Source organism: Haemorhous mexicanus, chromosome 3 (assembly GCF_027477595.1).
Source record: "Haemorhous mexicanus isolate bHaeMex1 chromosome 3, bHaeMex1.pri, whole genome shotgun sequence".
Lineage (NCBI taxonomy): Eukaryota > Metazoa > Chordata > Aves > Passeriformes > Fringillidae > Haemorhous > Haemorhous mexicanus.
Window position 1 is genome coordinate 61,458,252 of NC_082343.1, and position 18,422 is coordinate 61,476,673.

Genomic DNA, 18,422 nt, shown 5'->3' on the forward strand with positions numbered 1-18,422 from the left:
TCAATCAGATGACTCATATTGCAGTTTGTAATATGCAGAAGATTAACCATTGCATAAGAAGCTTAAAAATTATTCAAATAAAATAGGTTATCAATGACCAGAGGGTGATCAATGAATTATTAACCAAATAATAAATGAAAGAATAAATATCAATTAAGAAGAAGTTCTAAAAAATTATGTTAATCCAAGGAGAAACAAGTATCAAATTATGTCATGCTCAGGAACATAAAAAACAAAGGAAAGAGACTTCTATATATTGGTAAATATAACAAGTGCTTCCAGTCCTGCCACTAAAAATTAGTGGATTTCACTCCACTAAAAAATCCAAAAGAAGGCTCAAGCAGGAGCGGCATTCCATGCCCAGATCTGAAGTAGCAGATGATCAAAATGATGACACATATGCCTATTAGCACTGGGAAGGAATATGTAGCCTTAAATTTTAGAGGTGGCTACTCACCTGGCATCTGGTAGGAGTAGGGTGTTTGGCCTGGCTGTGGGGTGGAAAACCCTGGGCTGTAACTGAGGCACCCGCTCTGCAGAGGAGATTGGGTCTGCGAGAGCCCACTTTCCGTCTTGATGCCTGGCAACATTACACCCAAATCTGTATAAGAAATTAATTTTCAACTCATTCTTTAAAATATTTTGTTACAGTTGGGAAAACAAGAAAGAGAAAGCAAAAATGACATTCCAGTCGGCATTGCTTTTGGTTGTGGGCAAGGTGAAGTAAGAAGTGGTCAAATACCGTAGGTGGGTAAGCTGTAGGGCTGTCCTGTCTGTGAGTAGGCCGTGTAGACCGCGGGCTGCTGCATTCCCGAATACTGCGTTTGTCCGGCATAGGCAGACATTGTTTGAGCTGCTGGTGTAGAAAGAATGTGCGGATAGGGCCTAAATATCAGGAAAAATAGCATTACTGTGGCAACAAATACTTTGTATGTTGATTCAAGCAATAAAGTAAAGAAAAAGGTTTAAAGATGTCCAAAGGCAGTTCATTATTCTGCCAACTGCTCCTCTTCTGGGATTTATTCCATCCCCCATTGGAATAAGCTGAAAGACACTCTGTCCCACATTCCCCAAGGCACAGTGAATATTTTATGCTGTCCCATCACTACAATTTAATTCTTAAGCTACTGTGTCCACTTTTAGGTGGGCTGTGCCACTGCTACATGTCATTATATGGATTTAACATCTTTCAGCAGAGATCAGAATGCTTCAATTAGAAAAGCCCCCACAGTTTTTTAATCCAGTGGAGGGAAACTTGGACTAGAAGAATAGAGGAAGCACAGAGGTGAATGCTGAAGCTAGTACATTATGTCATCTGTATAGGTTCTGCTTCAACAGACATGTAGCCTCTAGCTTCAATGGGAGATGGATCCTACCCACGGAGAGCAGCATAAAAAGTACTGACACCAGTACTTTGGTAACCAGATGGGCTTTAAATGTTCGGAAAATATGGGCTAGGAAAATAGAATGGAAATAAAAATGGTCTTTTATTTATGAACACTGAGGTTTTATAGAGAGATTGAATAAAATCAAGTTTAAATTTTTTGCCCTCCAGAGTTGCAAAAATATACAGAGAAACATTTTTCTTGGATTGTTTTGTAAGTCAAGTAAGACTTTATGGACCAAGAGTTGAATAAACACACTCTGCAGAATTACGCTAACTGAAACCTGGCCATTAAAAGACATGACTAAATTTCAGATTCCAATTTTAAATTTTTTTTTTCTAATTAATTCAGTACAGTTGGCAGCATTTACTATCAGAAAAGGATTACTCATTAATTTAGATGCCAAAAAATTGTAACAGTAGATTGAAAATTCTATTAAACCTTGTAATGTATTTGGCCAAAAGTACCTAATGTAGTTTGCCAAAACCTGTTCAAATTGGAATGATGGCTCTTACTTCAGGCACCTACTTTCTATATTAATAAATTTTGGCTACCATCATAAGATTGCAAATTTGTTAAAAAAAAACTTGAAAGAGCTTAAGTGGCTCTTGAATCTTTAGATTCAATGTTTTCTCCGTACCAAAGTCACACTGATAGCTGTATCAAATAAACGGAAACAAACAGATGGCATACTGGAATCAAGAACCCTCGTGCACAACACTGATCACAGGACAAGCAAACCAATATACTGCCAACTGCAGCAGTTTCATACAACATTTTGGTGTTTCTTCTAAAGTTCCCACTCCTGGATTTGTGTGATTGCCCAAGAGCCAGTTTCCCCCCACCAAAAAAAAAAAGCACACAGAAATTTTTTATTTCTAACAACATCCGTTGGCTTAAAAATAATAAGATTAAAAGCTAATTCAATTTATTTGATTTTTAAATCTTATGATATCGGAGAGGGACAAGGAAAGGGTGGTTCATGATTGTGGAATGTTTGGAAGCATTTGGCAATGCTGGCCGTGGAAGGGTCAGGGACAGAGTTACCCCCCAGTATGCAACTTGTGCATGCAATTGTGATTTCTATATATAAACTGACTTCTCCAAAATATATCTGTATATATTCCCAGCACATGCTGTTAATATGCTGATGTCTGAGAATGCAACAGTCTGATTATTTTACTTCTGTTGTGTGCTGATATTCAAGGGTGTTTCTTGTGCAGCAATACTGCATGAAGCAGGATCTTACTCTGTAGACACACGAGGAAAAAAAAGTTGGAGAGGGAGCCAGTACCGGAGCCAGTACCGTGGCTTAAGAATTTTCCTTTTTCTCTGTTTCTCCCGCTGAACACTTGTTTGCAACAAACCACAAAACTGCCCACAGCCAAGGTCTATGAAAGACTAGAAGAGGTGCAGACACTAACTTGGAGGGATATATCTGTGGAGAGTACTGGTGCGCTGATCTGGGACTGTAGCCACTACTTGTTATTACTGCAAAACAGAAAACAAGAGTACAGCAGTTAGAAACACCATGAGACCCACACAGCCACACAGTGTGAACTAAAGCAGAAACATTAACAGAGAAGTCTATTGAAATGGACAGCTTTTCAAAGAAGCAGATGCCACCAGAACGGCAACATCTTAAAAAAAAATTTAAAAACTTCCAAATCTTTTGCTGTTGTGCCAAACTCTTTAGTTAGCATGGGTGTGTCACACTTTCCCAACCTGACTAACACATTTCCGAGTATATTGCAGAGGCATGTATTTCATATATCACCACACACTGTAGGTATTTCAAATTTGCAAGTTCTATGAAAAGGGGTAGTTAAAAAGAATCTTGTGATCTAACATATTTCATGGGGTTGAAGTAACATACACATACCTTTATAGCCCCACATCAACAAGAAGTTCAATTTAGGAAAAGCATATTTTAAATGGTTGTGACTAATTTTAGTTATCTTAGGTGATGAAGATACTGCATTGAGCAGTAGAAAGCAACCACCATTCTTTATAAACAGGTCAATTAGAAGATAACCCCTAACAACAGCATTTTTATTTTAAAGTATGCATAAACAGTCCTGTTCAGTAGCTATCCAAATGGTATGTATCTATACTATTCACAGCTGCATTCTCCAAGAAAGCTAACAGAACAATAGTCACAACCCATTAAAATTTCATCCAGAAGCAGTGCTCACACTGGTTTAATTCCAAGTGCTTGGAAGTTTCCCTTTCCTTTAGCCATCTGTCTTGACTAAGACAGATGTATTCCAAATATATGTACTCTAAAGTGTTGAACCAATCCCTTCAGAGCAAATCCATACTGGGCAAACATACAGAGTGTCTTTATTAGGCCATCTGCTGTTCATTCACTTTTCAAAAGATTAAAGTAGTACACAATGAAGCACTGGAATTTCTTTAGTCTAATCAATCATAGTTGTACTTCAAAGTGTACCCTCTTCCTGAGTTATTCATAATGGTAGTAGAAATGAACATTCTGAATTTTATAAGTGACAAATAGGTTTAGGTTCCTAACTATTTTATGAAACATGATACATTTCTACATCCAGCCCTAATTAATGTCTCTCAGATCTACTGCTTTGAACACACAGAGAACTTCATATTTTTAAAGATAGTTTAAATGCATTTAGAATGTATAGAACTTAAAAGGAAAGTACAGTAGAAGAAAAACAATTAACTTCTTTTTAAAATGTGCAGTTAAGTATGGCTTGAAAGTAAAGAATTGGATAATAACTTTTAAAACATGTGCCATTAGATTTCATAAAAGAGTTGCTGTTTGAAAAGATATTGAGGGCTTGCCTGTAATGGAAATCTGCTAAATTTCATTCTGTGTGAATATTGGTTTTGAGGGTTTTGAGAATGCCTTTCCATGGTTTAGAGCAATGCTACATATGCAGGCAGCTATTCCCAGAGTCAGACAAACCTATAGCTGTTTCTGTCAATGTAACTGGTTCATAGAACTCTAAAGAATGCTCTTGGTTATTTCAGGGTTGATGAGTAATTAATCTTCCCTGTTGTAGCTCTGTGACCTTTCTAAAGACAAGCAATAGCAGCAGAGTGACCTTGGTGGTTCTCAGGGCAAGGAACTTTTGTGATCCATTATTGGCTTATCGGATCATTTTAGCCATACTGCTTCACTTTTTGTCTCATCATTTGCTGGATTAGAGCTCAATCAATTAATCACTGGTTAAAGCACATTTACCATGCCACTCCATCTTATGTAAACTACAAAAAAAAATTAATTACTAATCATTTAAATCACTTGAGCTATCAAAACCCAATACTTTTCAGCAAAAACTGCCCTTCCTGCCTTTTTATTCTTTCTGCATATACCTTGTTTTTAAAATTCAGACAAGAAAATAAAATACTTTTCGAATGTGTCTGGTTTTAAATTTCCTTGCTTTTATCCCCAGTTTTCCCTGATGATCCGGTTGTAAGGAAGAGAAAGAGGCAAGACTAAAAATATCCATTCTTTTCACTGTTTCTGTGTAGCTTGTCCCTGCAATTTGTCCACTACATTTTACACTGTGAGATGCTTGAGAAATATTTCAGGGTGTAAGGCCTGTCATAAAAGAACATTGTGACTGAGTGGAGCCTGCAGACCACACCTGTATCTCACAGATGAAACTGCTAATTCTAAGGGTTACCAAACTTTTAACAGCTTTGACTGCTGGATCCCCTCCTGACATCCCTTCTCTGAGGACTGCTGAGAGTGGAGGAGATGGTGGAGGCAGGTTCCTCTGGGTTTTGTGGTGCTTTATATAGGCATTATATGAATGGGGCCAAATGCTCTTTTGTGGTGCTTATCTTAAAAAAACCAAAACAAAACAAAATTGTTTCTTCTCTGAAAAACTCAAATATTCTTAAGACTTCACTACTTGAAATTACCAGAGGAATGCCCTTCAGGGCAGGTATAAGACCCTTGATCTCTCCAGTTCCCATTAACGTTGTTTCACAGAGAGGGCGAGCTGACAGCCAGCTCTTACCAGTCACTCTCTTAGTTCAAATGGCCAAGGTGGTTGTGGAGGATTTAAATGATCATTAGCTGTTTTAATAGCATGTGCTGGGTTCAGTATATTAATATGGGCTGGAGTTTTGTATATTTTAATTACACATCTAGAAAATTCTGTGCAAAAAGGTTAGGTTAAATGGACCTCATTTAAGTACCATCACAATCTCTATGCACAAAGGAACCAAATGTAGGTTAAACAGCAGTGACATTCCCTAACTTCACCTTCACAGCCTTCAGAAATTGTTTTCTATACCTATAAATTGTATTCTATACCCTGTGTGTAATAAATACTAAGTAAAAACAATGAGAGCATCAAATACCTCTCTCTCCACTCCACTAAAATGATAAAACAGTTCTCAAATTAATCCACTGTTGTAAGCAATATATGCACGGTATCACAGTACGGCAGCTGCAACAAATTCACAGTGCAGAAACTCTCAGTTCAGGGCTGTGCAGCTCTCCCAGTCCTGGGAATGCCCACCCCAGAGGGAGCGTGCTGCAGAATCACAGAGCTGCAAACTGAGGACACTCATTACCAACTGCTCCTCTTTGAAGAAGAAGGAGGAGGAAGGGGGGTGCACAATGGGGCTCCTCACCTGGCTCACCCATGCCCAGAGGCACAGTTCTCCCAGGGGCAGCTCTCCAGAACAGGGGAACCGGGGCCCTGAGCACGAGCTACCACACATGGGCTGCAGCCCTGAACAGGGCCTTGCCAATCCCAGGAGAGCTGCCACTGTAAATTCAAGAGATCTATGTGCATTATCTTTTCAATCAACAGTCCACAGAATCAGTTTTCTGCAAAGTCTAATCTGTCTCTCCTGTCCTATACCTGACACAATCTGTTCGACCATCACTTACAGCTGGTCATTAGGGACAGAGATGACTACTTGACACCCCAGATGGCTTGTTGAGCCTTCTGCTCAGTTCCAGGACAGGTCATGTGTTTTGACTGCCTTTGGAGCAGAGAAATCAATTTTAATGGGTAGAGTGTTTGAAGGAGAGGATTTCTGCATGGCAGACTTTCAAATGCATCTCAGCACCAGGAGTTCTCTTTTCACCCATGTCTCATTTCATAAAATACAGAGAAGTGCTGGCATCATGACTTTGCCATGGTTGGCAGTAACACATATATGTCCCTCCTTTTCAGGAAAAAACAAACTGTTCAGTGTTGGGCTTTGCTATGCATTTTTTCAGTCGCAGGTGGCTCATTTGAAACAACATCTGTCTACTAGTCAGCATTTACCAGTTTCTGGCCACCCACTAAACTTCCCAACTAACCAGTTAGGCTAAAAACTCAGAGAAATCCTGGTTTTGCTGAGTTTTCACTGCTCTTTAGCACTTCTACCATAAAATTAGAGGAAAAAATTGCCTGATTTTGGAGTACAAGTAAAAGGCAAGCCCAAAAGTAACATATTCAATCTTTATGGAAGGCTGAGTGCATTGTCAGGGCAGCTCTGCGTCTTGCTCTGATGATGAAGACTGCACGTCACCCAGACAGGCAGACTATTGATTTCCCACTGAGAATGGCTGTACTCATTTAATGCTTGAGTTTGTGCACTAAATCGAGAATCAGGTTCGTATTTCTTTTGAGTGAGCAGGTGGCTAACAGGCAAAAAAGGATTATGCAAGACTCAAATTCCTGCCCTTTTTTTTAATCTTTTTTTTTTTTTTTTGAGGCACCAACTTTCCAAACATCCAAAGTGTAGAGATCTCAAGACTTCTTTTGAAGTCAGTGGAAGCTGATGGCTGAGTGGCACCTGGGGAAATCAAGCTGTTACTTAGTTATCTAAACCTGGCTGAAGGCTGCAATTCTTGGCACTCCAATGTTGCCTTAGCCGTAGAATAAAACTCAACTGCCTTAAATACATGGCAGAAGCTGATAAAACTTCACCAACAATGAAAAAAATCACATATAGAGTCAGATATTTTATGATTTGTAATCATTACTAATAAAATTTTAGCACTGAGTGAAAACAGAGTGAAAAAGAAAAGCTAAATTTTAGCCCAGTCTATTTAATTTTTATGGAACATTTTAGCCTTTAGGCTGAGGTTCCTCTCAGAATAAATATAATGAGGACAATGAAAATTAAAATGGGGACATTTTTCCAATCAGAAATAGTAAATGCTTTAAATCTCACAAAAAACCCTTTTCTTCAGAAATTAAATTACTTATAAATACTTTTCTGAATAATTAACTTTTGGGTTTAACTGATGGCTAAAAGACAATTCTAAAAGCAGATTAAAAAAAATAAATTACACAGAAACATCGTGATTTCCAAAATATTTTAAATAAGGCTTGACTACCTAAGTCTACCAAAATAACAGTAGCATCAGTGTGGAGTGGTGATTCATGGCTTTGGTGTTTCATTTCAGTCAGGCCATTACTAAACACATATTTCCAGAGGCAAAATTTATTCTCCCTCCTCTCCTTTTTAATATTATTATTAGCAGGATGCAACTTAATGATTAGAAGGCTGATTATCTGTACTTTTCCACATTTCATCACATTTTAATAATTTCTAAGGATCTACTTAAACCACTGTTTTTTTGAATTTTTTGAGAAGTAATTGAAGCCTATGATTATTTAAAGGAAAACCATTTTCTTGGAAAGAAAGTAGTTCATCCCAGTGGAAAGAGACCAACACAGCAATCTGGTCAGTGTTTAAATTAACACACTGCTAATAGGAGTAAAAGGATTAGCACTGAGGTATAAAACTTAAGATTTGAAACTGCTCAAATTAGCATGGCTGTTACAAATACAATCCCATTTTTTTCCCTAATATCATACAAGACTAATGCTGAGAAAAAAGATCTACAGTACCATAATAACAGTATTATTTTGAGACTTTTGCAAACAGCAGTGGTCTTAGGCATCATTATCAGGCATTCTTTAAGATCACACCTCACGTAAATTGCTGAATTATATTTCCAAAAATGAAAAAGCTATTATTATTCGGTATAAAATACTAAAATGTTTTATAGTAGCTTTTTAAAAGTTGCTTCCATGCAAATGTTCATTAGTGATGGTTATTAAATGCTGCATTAATGTGCGTGTAACAAAACGTCATTTTATTACTGCTTTACCTGACCCAGTAAAAGTGTCAAGCGATGCATCTCCAGTTGTTGTTGCTGTTTCACTGTTGTTCATGGGCTCTGTTTTGACTGCAAGAAGAGACACTACATAGAAGAATAAGTAGACATGAGATTTTACTTCTAGGTTTGTACTGCAGTCTTCATGCCAGTCTCACTAGTGGTAGTCCAGCTCAAACAAGCACACGTGCAACAGCTTCAACCTTTGCTCTAGCACCATACTGAGACAATCAACAGAAATCTGACAGGAATGCCCATTTATCTGTATCTGTGTATTCATCCAGCTATCGGTTTAGCAACTGGAATATCTCTTTGGGGGAGATTTCAACATACATTTAATTGATTCTAACAATATCCTAAGAGTAGCATAGAGGAAGGCAACATTCGCTGTCAAGGGATGGAGCACATAACAAAAATAGTTTTGCCGGGCAAGTAAAACAATTATCATATGGTTTCATGATAATACAGAAGGAAATTACTTTCACAGTGCCAGCATGTTGCCTTTCCCCTTCCCCTTTTACAGAGCCTGTGAGGGCCCTTTTGAGCTAGGCCACCAACAAGCAATTTTTCATAACTGAAGAGAGAAGTTTGAAAGAAAAAAAAGCCAAAGAACTAGAGTAGGACAGGACACAAATGACAGCCATGACAAGTCAGCTTCTTAATCAGAGGTTACCAAACAGCTTAGTCTACTCTGAACTCAAATTTATTTCTTAGGGATCATCATGCAGTCTTACCATCCAAGCTGTAACTGAAAGCACAAAAAGCATCACAGAAGCAATACAGATTTCTGCAATTAAGTATGTTACCTGGACAGAACATTTGGCATGGATTTTTGTAATGGAATTTGGGAACCACCCATCCAGTTGATGAGGGAAGAAACAGCAGTAGAGAATGTGCTGCAGCTCCTATTAGCCTGTCTGACTGGCAAATGTGGAAACCTCGACATATTAGCACAATTTCTTCATGGAGGTCAGTTAGGACTGGGCATGGACACTCATCACATGCTTCTGGATATCACCGGTTGGTGCCCAGGGCCACAGAGTGAAGAGGCAATGAAGACCTGCCCAAGCAACCACCACAGTTGCCTGCCAGGTATCCAAATTCCGAGGGAACATCCTGGGATTCGTGAAGAAGCCTTTGCTGTGACAGCCAGCCTGGCAGAGCCCCCCAGCAGGTCTAACATAGGACAAGGAGAGGTGTTCTCGGCCAGCTCGTTACCTGACGCCTCTGAGAGGCCTCAGCTAAGCTGACCAAACCTCTCATCTGTCAACTTCACTGTATCCACGTTTGACTGCACTGGCAACAGCAAGGGAAAGGGGGGAATTTGATGTTCTGAGCTGGCAGTGTATTTAAAAACTGTGGCACAGATTCAAGTCACCTAAATCAAGTGTATAAAAAGTGCCCACTAATCTCCCTTTATGTTTAGCTGAGACAGAGAAGTACTTCCAGAGGTTGATTCAGTCCAAGTGTGACCTGAGCTGCCCTCAAACTCACCGTCTCTCATACAGTCTGCAGAGGAAAGGGCGGTGCATGAGATTAATAAAGGATTTAGTTTCCTCATGGGAAAAATGTTCAGAACACCAACAGACCCATTCTGCTATTCTGCCCTGTGTCTGTGAGCACCGTGAGCTGTTCATTAGAAATTGCACAGCTACCAGTAAAGCTGCCTGTGACAAGCCCTGTGTGAGCTACCTCTCCTACACAATCACATCCATTTGCAGTCACACTGCCAATGGATCTTCAGGAAGTCACATGGGATGCTGCTGGCGTCTACAACTCTACAAGTGACCTGTGCTGAAGTCAGAGGGACACCTGTTTGGATCAAGCAGGAGAAATTGGGATGCATTTGTCTCTGTGACTGGTAGAGTGCCCTGCAGCATTGCTGGTGCACCAGTGCCAAACAACCAAGCAGCACCTTCTGGTTTCAGTTATAGAGCTGTATCTTTCCATCTACTGTCTCAGATTAAAAACTTTTTAAATGTGTGTCTTTTGAATGTAAACTTCTTTTCATTATTGTTTCTCATTCATAAAACTATCATAAATAGTAGTTAAAATGACTAAATAGTCTCCCTGCAAGCAGCAGGATATTAATGCAATATGGAATCATTAGGGAAGAATTTTAGCCACATTTTTCCAAGCTGTCATGCACTCCTCATTTTGCTAGCTATTTTATTTTCAATTAAAAAAAATAAAGAAGCTGTGACAAAAACAACCCAAAATGAAAAAAGTAATTCTTAGGAGCAATAGAGTAATCAGTCATTCCCATTTCTATAATTATTTGAGAAGGATGTGATTTTATTTGCATCATGTCAATAAAACACATATCAAGAAAAAGTTCAGGGGCATTTGTCACAAAATGATGGCCTCCATTAAACCTCTCAGTCATGTGGAACATGTATGGTTGCCTGAAGTATCAAAAGTATGTAAATTAATTTATTTGCTGATTACTACATATGGATGCCTCTATGTACTTCTGCAAAGTCTGGGCATCTACCTACATGAAAAAAAGTACTTTTTAGTACCTTTATCTCTTTCTGCTCAAGAAGGTATTTCATTGTCCATAGTGAACTACAAATGTTCAGTCTTGCATCCAAAAAGACAGTATGTGTTTAACTGTTATATATAACAAAAACTTCAGTCATGAATTGAAATGTTTACTTTAGAATTGTGTCTAGTTCTGGTTAATGCCAGCTGCACTGCACTGCCATCAGCAATCTTTTTTCTTTCCCTGTCAAGCAAATAACCTAAAACAAAAGAAACTCTCTCCTGTACTTAACTTGAGGGAAAACATTATATTGGCACTGAGTTTTGTTAGAAAATACCTATAGAAATTGTTTTTATATGTGCTTGACTTTAAGCAGTTCTACTTTTTTTGCATTTAGATTTCAGGTCAGTAAGGAATTCATCAAGGTCCTTCCTCAGTGTACCTGGAGATTTTTACTATTACCTACTTTTCTTTATGCTGTATGTCATTACATAAAGAAGGGAAAAAGCACAAAGCTAGCTAAGGAAAAGAAATTATCTAACATCAGTTTGAGAGAACTAATTTTTTTTTTTGTTTAATGTATTGAAAGAGTGAAAATAAAATCAGCCTCTAACTGGAAATACCTTTGAGTGCTGTTAGCCGTGAAGACTGCCCATATTCTGCTTTCAGATGGGACAGAGCAAGCAGCTGTGTGCTGCTTAGTTGCCAGCTGGGCTTAGACCATGACAACACAGTGACAGAGCAGGGCTACCAACATCATCAGGTGCTGGGGCACGTGGTGTACAAGGTGACCCAAGAAGCAGGGCTTGTTCTGTCCTAGGGAAGAGGAGGCTGAGGGGAGAGCTAATTGCTGCCTGCAGCTATCTAATGGGAAGGTGCAAAGATGACAAAGAACAAAGGCACACTCACCTCAAAAAGGTGCCCTGGGAAACAACAGGTGGGAACAGATACAAGCTGCACTAAGGGAAAAATCCAATTAGATGTAGGAGGAAAATTCATCGCTGCCTTGAGCGACATGATCTAACAGCAATGCTGGCTCTGCTCTGAGCAGTTCTTGGCCCAAATGACCTCCAGGGATCTCGTCCAAACTTCATTATTTTAAGGCTAACTCAGAATACAGCTCCAAACAAGCAACAGCTTCTACAATAGACCTTGATGACTGGACTTAGCAAATCAAAATTACTGCTATTCTGCTGACCACTTTTTTATCTTCTCTAAAGCATTCCTCTATGTTAAGGGCTGAAAATGAATGCAGAGTTTTAGGGGCAAGAGGTGCTAATACTATGCATGAAGGAGGACAAGCAAGTGCAACAGAAGTTACAGCAAACAAATCTGATTTTAAAAGCTTATGTAAAACAATAAACCACACAGCTTGTCATAGGAATGATTTTCCTTTTTCTTTTAGCAAGCCTCAAGAGTTTTCCTGAGAATATCCTCAACCAGAAGCACAGTTCTAAATATTCTCCTGCCTATGGAAATCAGATTTAACACAACTAACATATTGTATTTCCTCACGACTAATAATTATTACTTAAATTGTTACATTCCACATTTACCTGAACAGCTAAAAGAGGCAACAGCCCAAGTTATCTCAGTCTTCCTTAAACTTAAAATCTTGTCATTCAGCAGGAGCATTCACATGGAACAACTTATTCTAGTGCAAATGATCTTTTGTTCTCAAGTAAGCTTTTTTTTTTCTATAAATTTTCTTTGCATATGTTTTACAAATGGCAAGCTGATTCTGAGGGATTTTTTAAAACGACAAGTTTTTTGATATCTTCCTAACTTTAGTCCAAACCTGCACAACTTAAGCACCTTTGTAATGACTTGTAGAGAAACATAGTGATGCATGTTTATATCTATGATTAATCCCATATGAACTGTAATGATGTCACATATGGAGTTCTTATTAATCCTTACAACTTCTGACAATTAATAATACATGTCAGGAAACTCATAAATGAAAACAACAGCTTGGAAAATTTGGCCAAAATTTTGTAAAGTGGCAAGTTACATGTGGCAGCACATTAGACATAAACTTTGATTAATAATGAAAGTCTTAGTAGGAGTAAGAAACACACTGTCAGCCTTGACTTGTGCTCAGGTAATCATGCAACGCTTTACTTAAAAGCAAAAGAAAAGCAAATGGGCATTTTGTGAAAATTCCATCTGTCTGATTTCCACCAATGCTGACTACTGGCAATTCCCAGCAATGCTGAACACCACGAGACAATCCCAGTCACTCAGAGCATGTAGACAGCTAAGCTAATTATAAGCGGGTTAAATTCTCCTTGCTCATCAAATGACTTTCAAAGCATTGTAAGATAACTGCTTGCTGCAACTTCCTAACAGTTTTCTGGCTGTGGGAAAAACCTTTGAGAAAGGGTGGGAAAAAAATGCTTGGGGTGAGGGGGAACCCCATGAGAACGTTCAAAGTGCATAAGAGAAGACTGGAGCAAACGGAGAGAGATGTCACACAGCAGTCATGGGGACACACCGCACACGCATGCACTGTACCAGGGTCTCTCATACTTGTTGCAGAGGAGGGAGTACTGCAACTCAGCAACCAGTCTGCAGTATTTAACACAGTCATGTTGTCTCCTGAGGACAGGAATGGTACAACAGTTCATTCTCCCAACGTCTGTTCAGTGTAAATGAATAGTCTTTAAGGCAAATCAGTGTTTTGGCACCTTAAGTCAAGCTTTTTAACAGAACTGGATTAGTCTTGTCGGTACTATTTTAACTGGTTTATTTATGCACATAGTATAATATAGAGGCATCCAGTTACTAGTGTTCTTTAATAGCATGCTGGAAGTTTTCTCTTCTCTTTATGCTGGAATAGGGATTCTGTTTAAAAATATGGTTCAGACCTTCTATGCAGAGCTCAGTTACCCTCCCAGGCGCATCCACTTGTTTTTGACATTGATAGACTTCTATTTAAGTAGAGTAAGTGAATAAAATGCTGTACTTTGCAGCCAGAAAGAACAAATCAAAAAAAATGTTCTTAGTACCAACTGTTCAAAGAGACAGTAACGTATAAACTGTAAAGAAGGAACTCTAGCTTGACTCATATCCACGGTAGCACTTTCATGGACTGCACCTCAGAATGTGGCACCCTGCCTCCCACTGCTATGGTAGGATTGGTTATCTGAAAGCATTGGAATAACTGTACTGTAGTTGCATGGCAGTGTTACAGTGTCACCTACAGCAGTAATGACTGCTGAGGAAAACAATCCCTTTATTAAAAACTTTCATTACCTCCTAAGAAATGAAATTCATCAGCAAAAAAACCCTCCATATTTCCTAAGTCTAATTGTGATGCACTTCTCTTGATAATGATTTTAATTTAACATAAATGCAAGTAACTCAGGGTATAAGAGCAAATTATTACTCATCAAGGAAGTATGACACAGAAAATACAATTCATTTTGTAAGTTGCCAACAGGTATAAGCAAACATTTAACACTGTGTTCAAATCAACCATTCAAAATTTTTCCTTATTTCATCTTTGCAGCTTGTTTCACTTCTGCCTCTTACTTTAGTTGGTGCAAATCAAAGAAGTGATATTGGAATTAGAAATTTACACTTGTATGACTGCCAATTTTTCATCATTCTTGCTGGATTTATAAACAGGTATATGGTAATTCTTGAAATTATGGTAAAAAATGCATATGACTAAAAACTAGCCAGAATTTTCTGTGTGCCAGCTGTGTCTTATACTTACCTCCTGTCCCATTTGTTGTGACTGATGTGCTACTGAGATTAGATTTATCCAGTTTGGAACTACCTGGTGCATCACTACTTCCAACAAGATTATGAGGACTGGCTAGATCCTGCATTTCCATAGACCTGTTAAAAAACAAGGTGACAGTATTAATGCATTGTGATAGTATCTAAAATAATCTGATTTTTCTAGAATAATAACTTTTTTTTTTTTTTTTTTTTAATATGGAGAGTTTGCAATGCATCCAGATTAACAAATCAGTGCAGGTTCCTTTGACATCTTTGCTTTTTACCAAACCTAGGAAAGTAGTTAACAGCAACAGTGCCACTATTTTCCACTTTTCCTTTAGATGTTATGAAGTGACACAAGCTTATGACACTTCCCCTGAAACACACCACAGAGTTTGTGCATAAGAAAGCTGAAACAGGAACTTCTACTTCTCATTATCTGTATTCCAACCACCAGCAATTACTACATCCACACCAAATTATAGGAACAGCCCATACAAGTGAATGAACAGAACTTTCATGTACATCTGGAAAATTCTTCACTCCTACAAATGTGTATATTCTTCTTGGATCTCTTGATACTTGTTTTCTTCTGTGTAATTTCTGGGAAGCTTGCAAAATTTCAAGTGGATTTAGGCTGCCATGAATTCCAGCCTCACAGTTACACTGGGGGCCTGTAGATGGCTTTCATGCAGTGACAACAGATCTGCCTTTCTTAGACAAAGACAGAGCAGACAAGGAACATTTCTTGTTAGACCGGTAATTGCAATCCAATTTGCAGTCTGCGCTCGCCCACTCCTTCTTCATTTATATATTAATTACACAGATTTTTTTTCCCCCCAGAGAAACAATTGTGCTATATATATGCAAAGTTGCCAGCCCACGTGTAACGAGAGAATGATCTACCATATGTATACTCCAAAGGCCAACAGAAAGATTGACTTACAGAGGATGTGAAAGCCCTATTACATGGTAGAAGGCTGTGATGTAGAGAAAAGAGATGAACAGTTGGAATGGTTCAGTAACAACAGCTCCCAGATATTCATATTAAGACCAGGACAATCAATGGCAAATCGTAACAGGCAACACCCAACACCGTAAGAATTTATTTCAAGTTTCACTTTGAAGCTGCCTATCTTCTGTGCTCCACAGATCCTTCTCTGTGGAAAAACAAACAAACAAAACCCCACTACCTTTCCATCAAATATGGGTCTGCTGAATTTTTTCCCCTCCAGAAAATGAAATTATCTGGCTTTTATACTCCTAATTCTGTTGATCTCCTGGAGGATTTAATCCCTCACATTACATTCATTTAACCCAAAACAGAGATTTCAGAGCTTTCATGTCTTGAATATATTTGAGAAAATGTAGGAAATACTATATCTCAACTGGGAAAATAAATAGAAGCTTTACCCAAAGCCACATAAAGCAAAGAATCCCATTTACTCAAGTAAATGCCTCAGTCAACAATGAGATGCTATGGCTAAACCATTTGGTAGGATAGCCTGCCCAGCAGCACTCAGGATGAGCAGGAAAAAACTGGTATTGCTGCTGGTCATGCATCAGCAGGTAAGAATTTTACAGCCATATTCAAGGAAATGAAAAGGCATAAGCTGAGATTTGAACTGCATTGAACACAATTTCTTCATCTAATTGTATATACGTTTCTACACATCTGTCAGCAGTGCATTTTATTTGTTGTCTACTGGAAATGTGATCAGTGTTAGATGAAATAAAATTAACTCAGGTTGTTTACAAGGCTGCCAGGTTTTGTTTAGCAGTTTCTGTACAAGTGTAGCAGCTAAAGGTTAAAAAAAGTCTATGGGTTTCCATCTTGTATGTATTTAAGGGAGCAGAAGAATGCTACACAAAATAAACAATGTGAGCTTCATTGCATATACAGAGTAATGCTCCCCACGTGTTCACTTGGCAGTTTTAAATATCATGATTTCCTGTTGAAGTATGATCAGAACACAGATACCTAATGGGCAGTTCAAGTCTAGAAAGTTCACACGTGTCTTTTCCCCCTTGGTTTGCAAGAAAGTTACAACATTTTCTTTTCAGATGGGCATACATCATTGCCACAGATGCAAACACTTCAGTGGCATTTTAGAAGCAAAATCACTGGTTCACCCACCTAGTCTTCTTAAGAAGTATCCATTTTAACCACTTTTCACAGTCAAATGAATCAGGTTTTCTTAATCAAATCAGATTTTTTTTTTCATCAGAAAACTAGGTCCACTAACTCTCATTTTCTTGGCAAAGAATATAAACAATCTAATTTTGTAAAATGAATACTTTTTGTTCCAAACAAGCATAAAAGCTTCTGTGCAGAGAAGTATTTTTATCGTCCTAATTTATTTTCTGTAAAAAAAAAGACATCCCATCCACAGACATGGGAAGTTAATTAACTACAAGTATTTTTAAAGTAGTGCCTTCACAAATAGACATTTTTTCCACAGGAGTAAAAGACATCTTGTATTTATTGGTAGTCTATTCAGAATAAAAAGGATATCCAAACCAATAAAATTTTCACAAAACCATGTGTATGCATTGTATTATCCTGGGTGCTCCATCCTATGTGAACAAGTACAGGGATTACTTTAATATATCCCTATGTGATTTATTTACAGAGGTGCACATGTTGCCTTCTGTGTAACACATATAATTCAATTCACTTCTCTGGATATATTTAGTTTACCTTTAGCCTAAAAATTTCTCAGGCAGATATAACAGACTTAGTAAAATCTTATCTTCCAGTGACTGGAGGATTCAGGGGAAATGCTTAGTAAAATGGACAAAATAATTCCAACATCTTGAATTCATTTTGTCAAACTAAATGTTTATCAGAGTCCTGCTTTCACTGACTTAATCAGAAGCAGGTTCAGGTTCAGTATGTGCTTTTCTGCACTAAAAAAAAGTTTAAAAGAAATCTCTGAAGGAGTAATTAATACTTCTAAGTTTATGCAACTATTTATTAAAGACTACTTTCTAGTAAATGCAGTGCGTCCCAGTTTAGGTGGAATAACGTTTATTGTTAAAGGTGCTTAAAAAACTACACTGTATAATTTTATTTTATTTTACATATTTTGTTTCTCTGCCACGCACATAACTGAGCTTTAGTTTTTATCCCTCCTGCAATGTCTCAAACTGCTTTTTAAAGAATTATTAAGTAAAATTCTACATTGTATAAAAAGATGCATTTTGTCAGGAAATGGATTGGATAAAAATAAGTTTTAATTATCTCTTGATTGTTGGAAGAAGATTTGCATTACTCCCAGCTTCTGAGCAAAGACCTGAAACCTGGCAAGACAGATTTGTCTTTTATTCTGCTTTGGCTGTGCTTAAAGTCTTTGAAAGTTGGTATTTGCACATGCTTAGTGGATCATTTCAGAAGCTTACTGGAAAAGTCTCTAAAACACTCCATTTCACAGAACAGTCTCCCAGATCCCAGTGGGCTTTAACTCCAATCTGTGGACAACCCTACCCCACTGAAGAAGGTTTGAACCAGAAATATATCCGTGCGGGGATTCTGAGCCTTCCCCATTAGAGCATAGTCTTTTCCCCAGCTTCAAGCTACATCTTTTCAAGGGTTTCAAGCCTATGCTCAGAAGTAGATTAAGGAATAGAATCCAGAGAGACAAATTCCACCCTCTTCTCTCCCATTTTTACAAGTGTGGATGAACAGAACTTGTGCCCC

General features: G+C 38.1%; 1 protein-coding gene across 7 annotated transcripts in view; it reads right to left on the bottom strand.

The window, feature by feature from the left end:
• Window positions 1–18,422, bottom strand: part of EYA4 (EYA transcriptional coactivator and phosphatase 4) — a 140,970-nt gene that overhangs the window by 30,739 nt on the left and 91,809 nt on the right. For 4 of the 7 annotated variants that reach the window (XM_059842064.1, XM_059842068.1, XM_059842061.1 and 1 more), the window contains exons 4-9: window positions 14,715–14,839; window positions 13,523–13,591; window positions 8,500–8,592; window positions 2,810–2,876; window positions 743–885; window positions 458–601 (exon numbers count right to left, since the gene is read on the bottom strand). In XM_059842064.1, the coding sequence (XP_059698047.1) occupies window positions 458–601; window positions 743–885; window positions 2,810–2,876; window positions 8,500–8,592; window positions 13,523–13,591; window positions 14,715–14,839 (641 nt within the window). The remainder of the gene's footprint in view (window positions 1–457; window positions 602–742; window positions 886–2,809; window positions 2,877–8,499; window positions 8,593–13,522; window positions 13,592–14,714; window positions 14,840–18,422) is intronic. The other 3 variants (XM_059842067.1, XM_059842066.1, XM_059842065.1) reach the window with 2 other exon arrangements.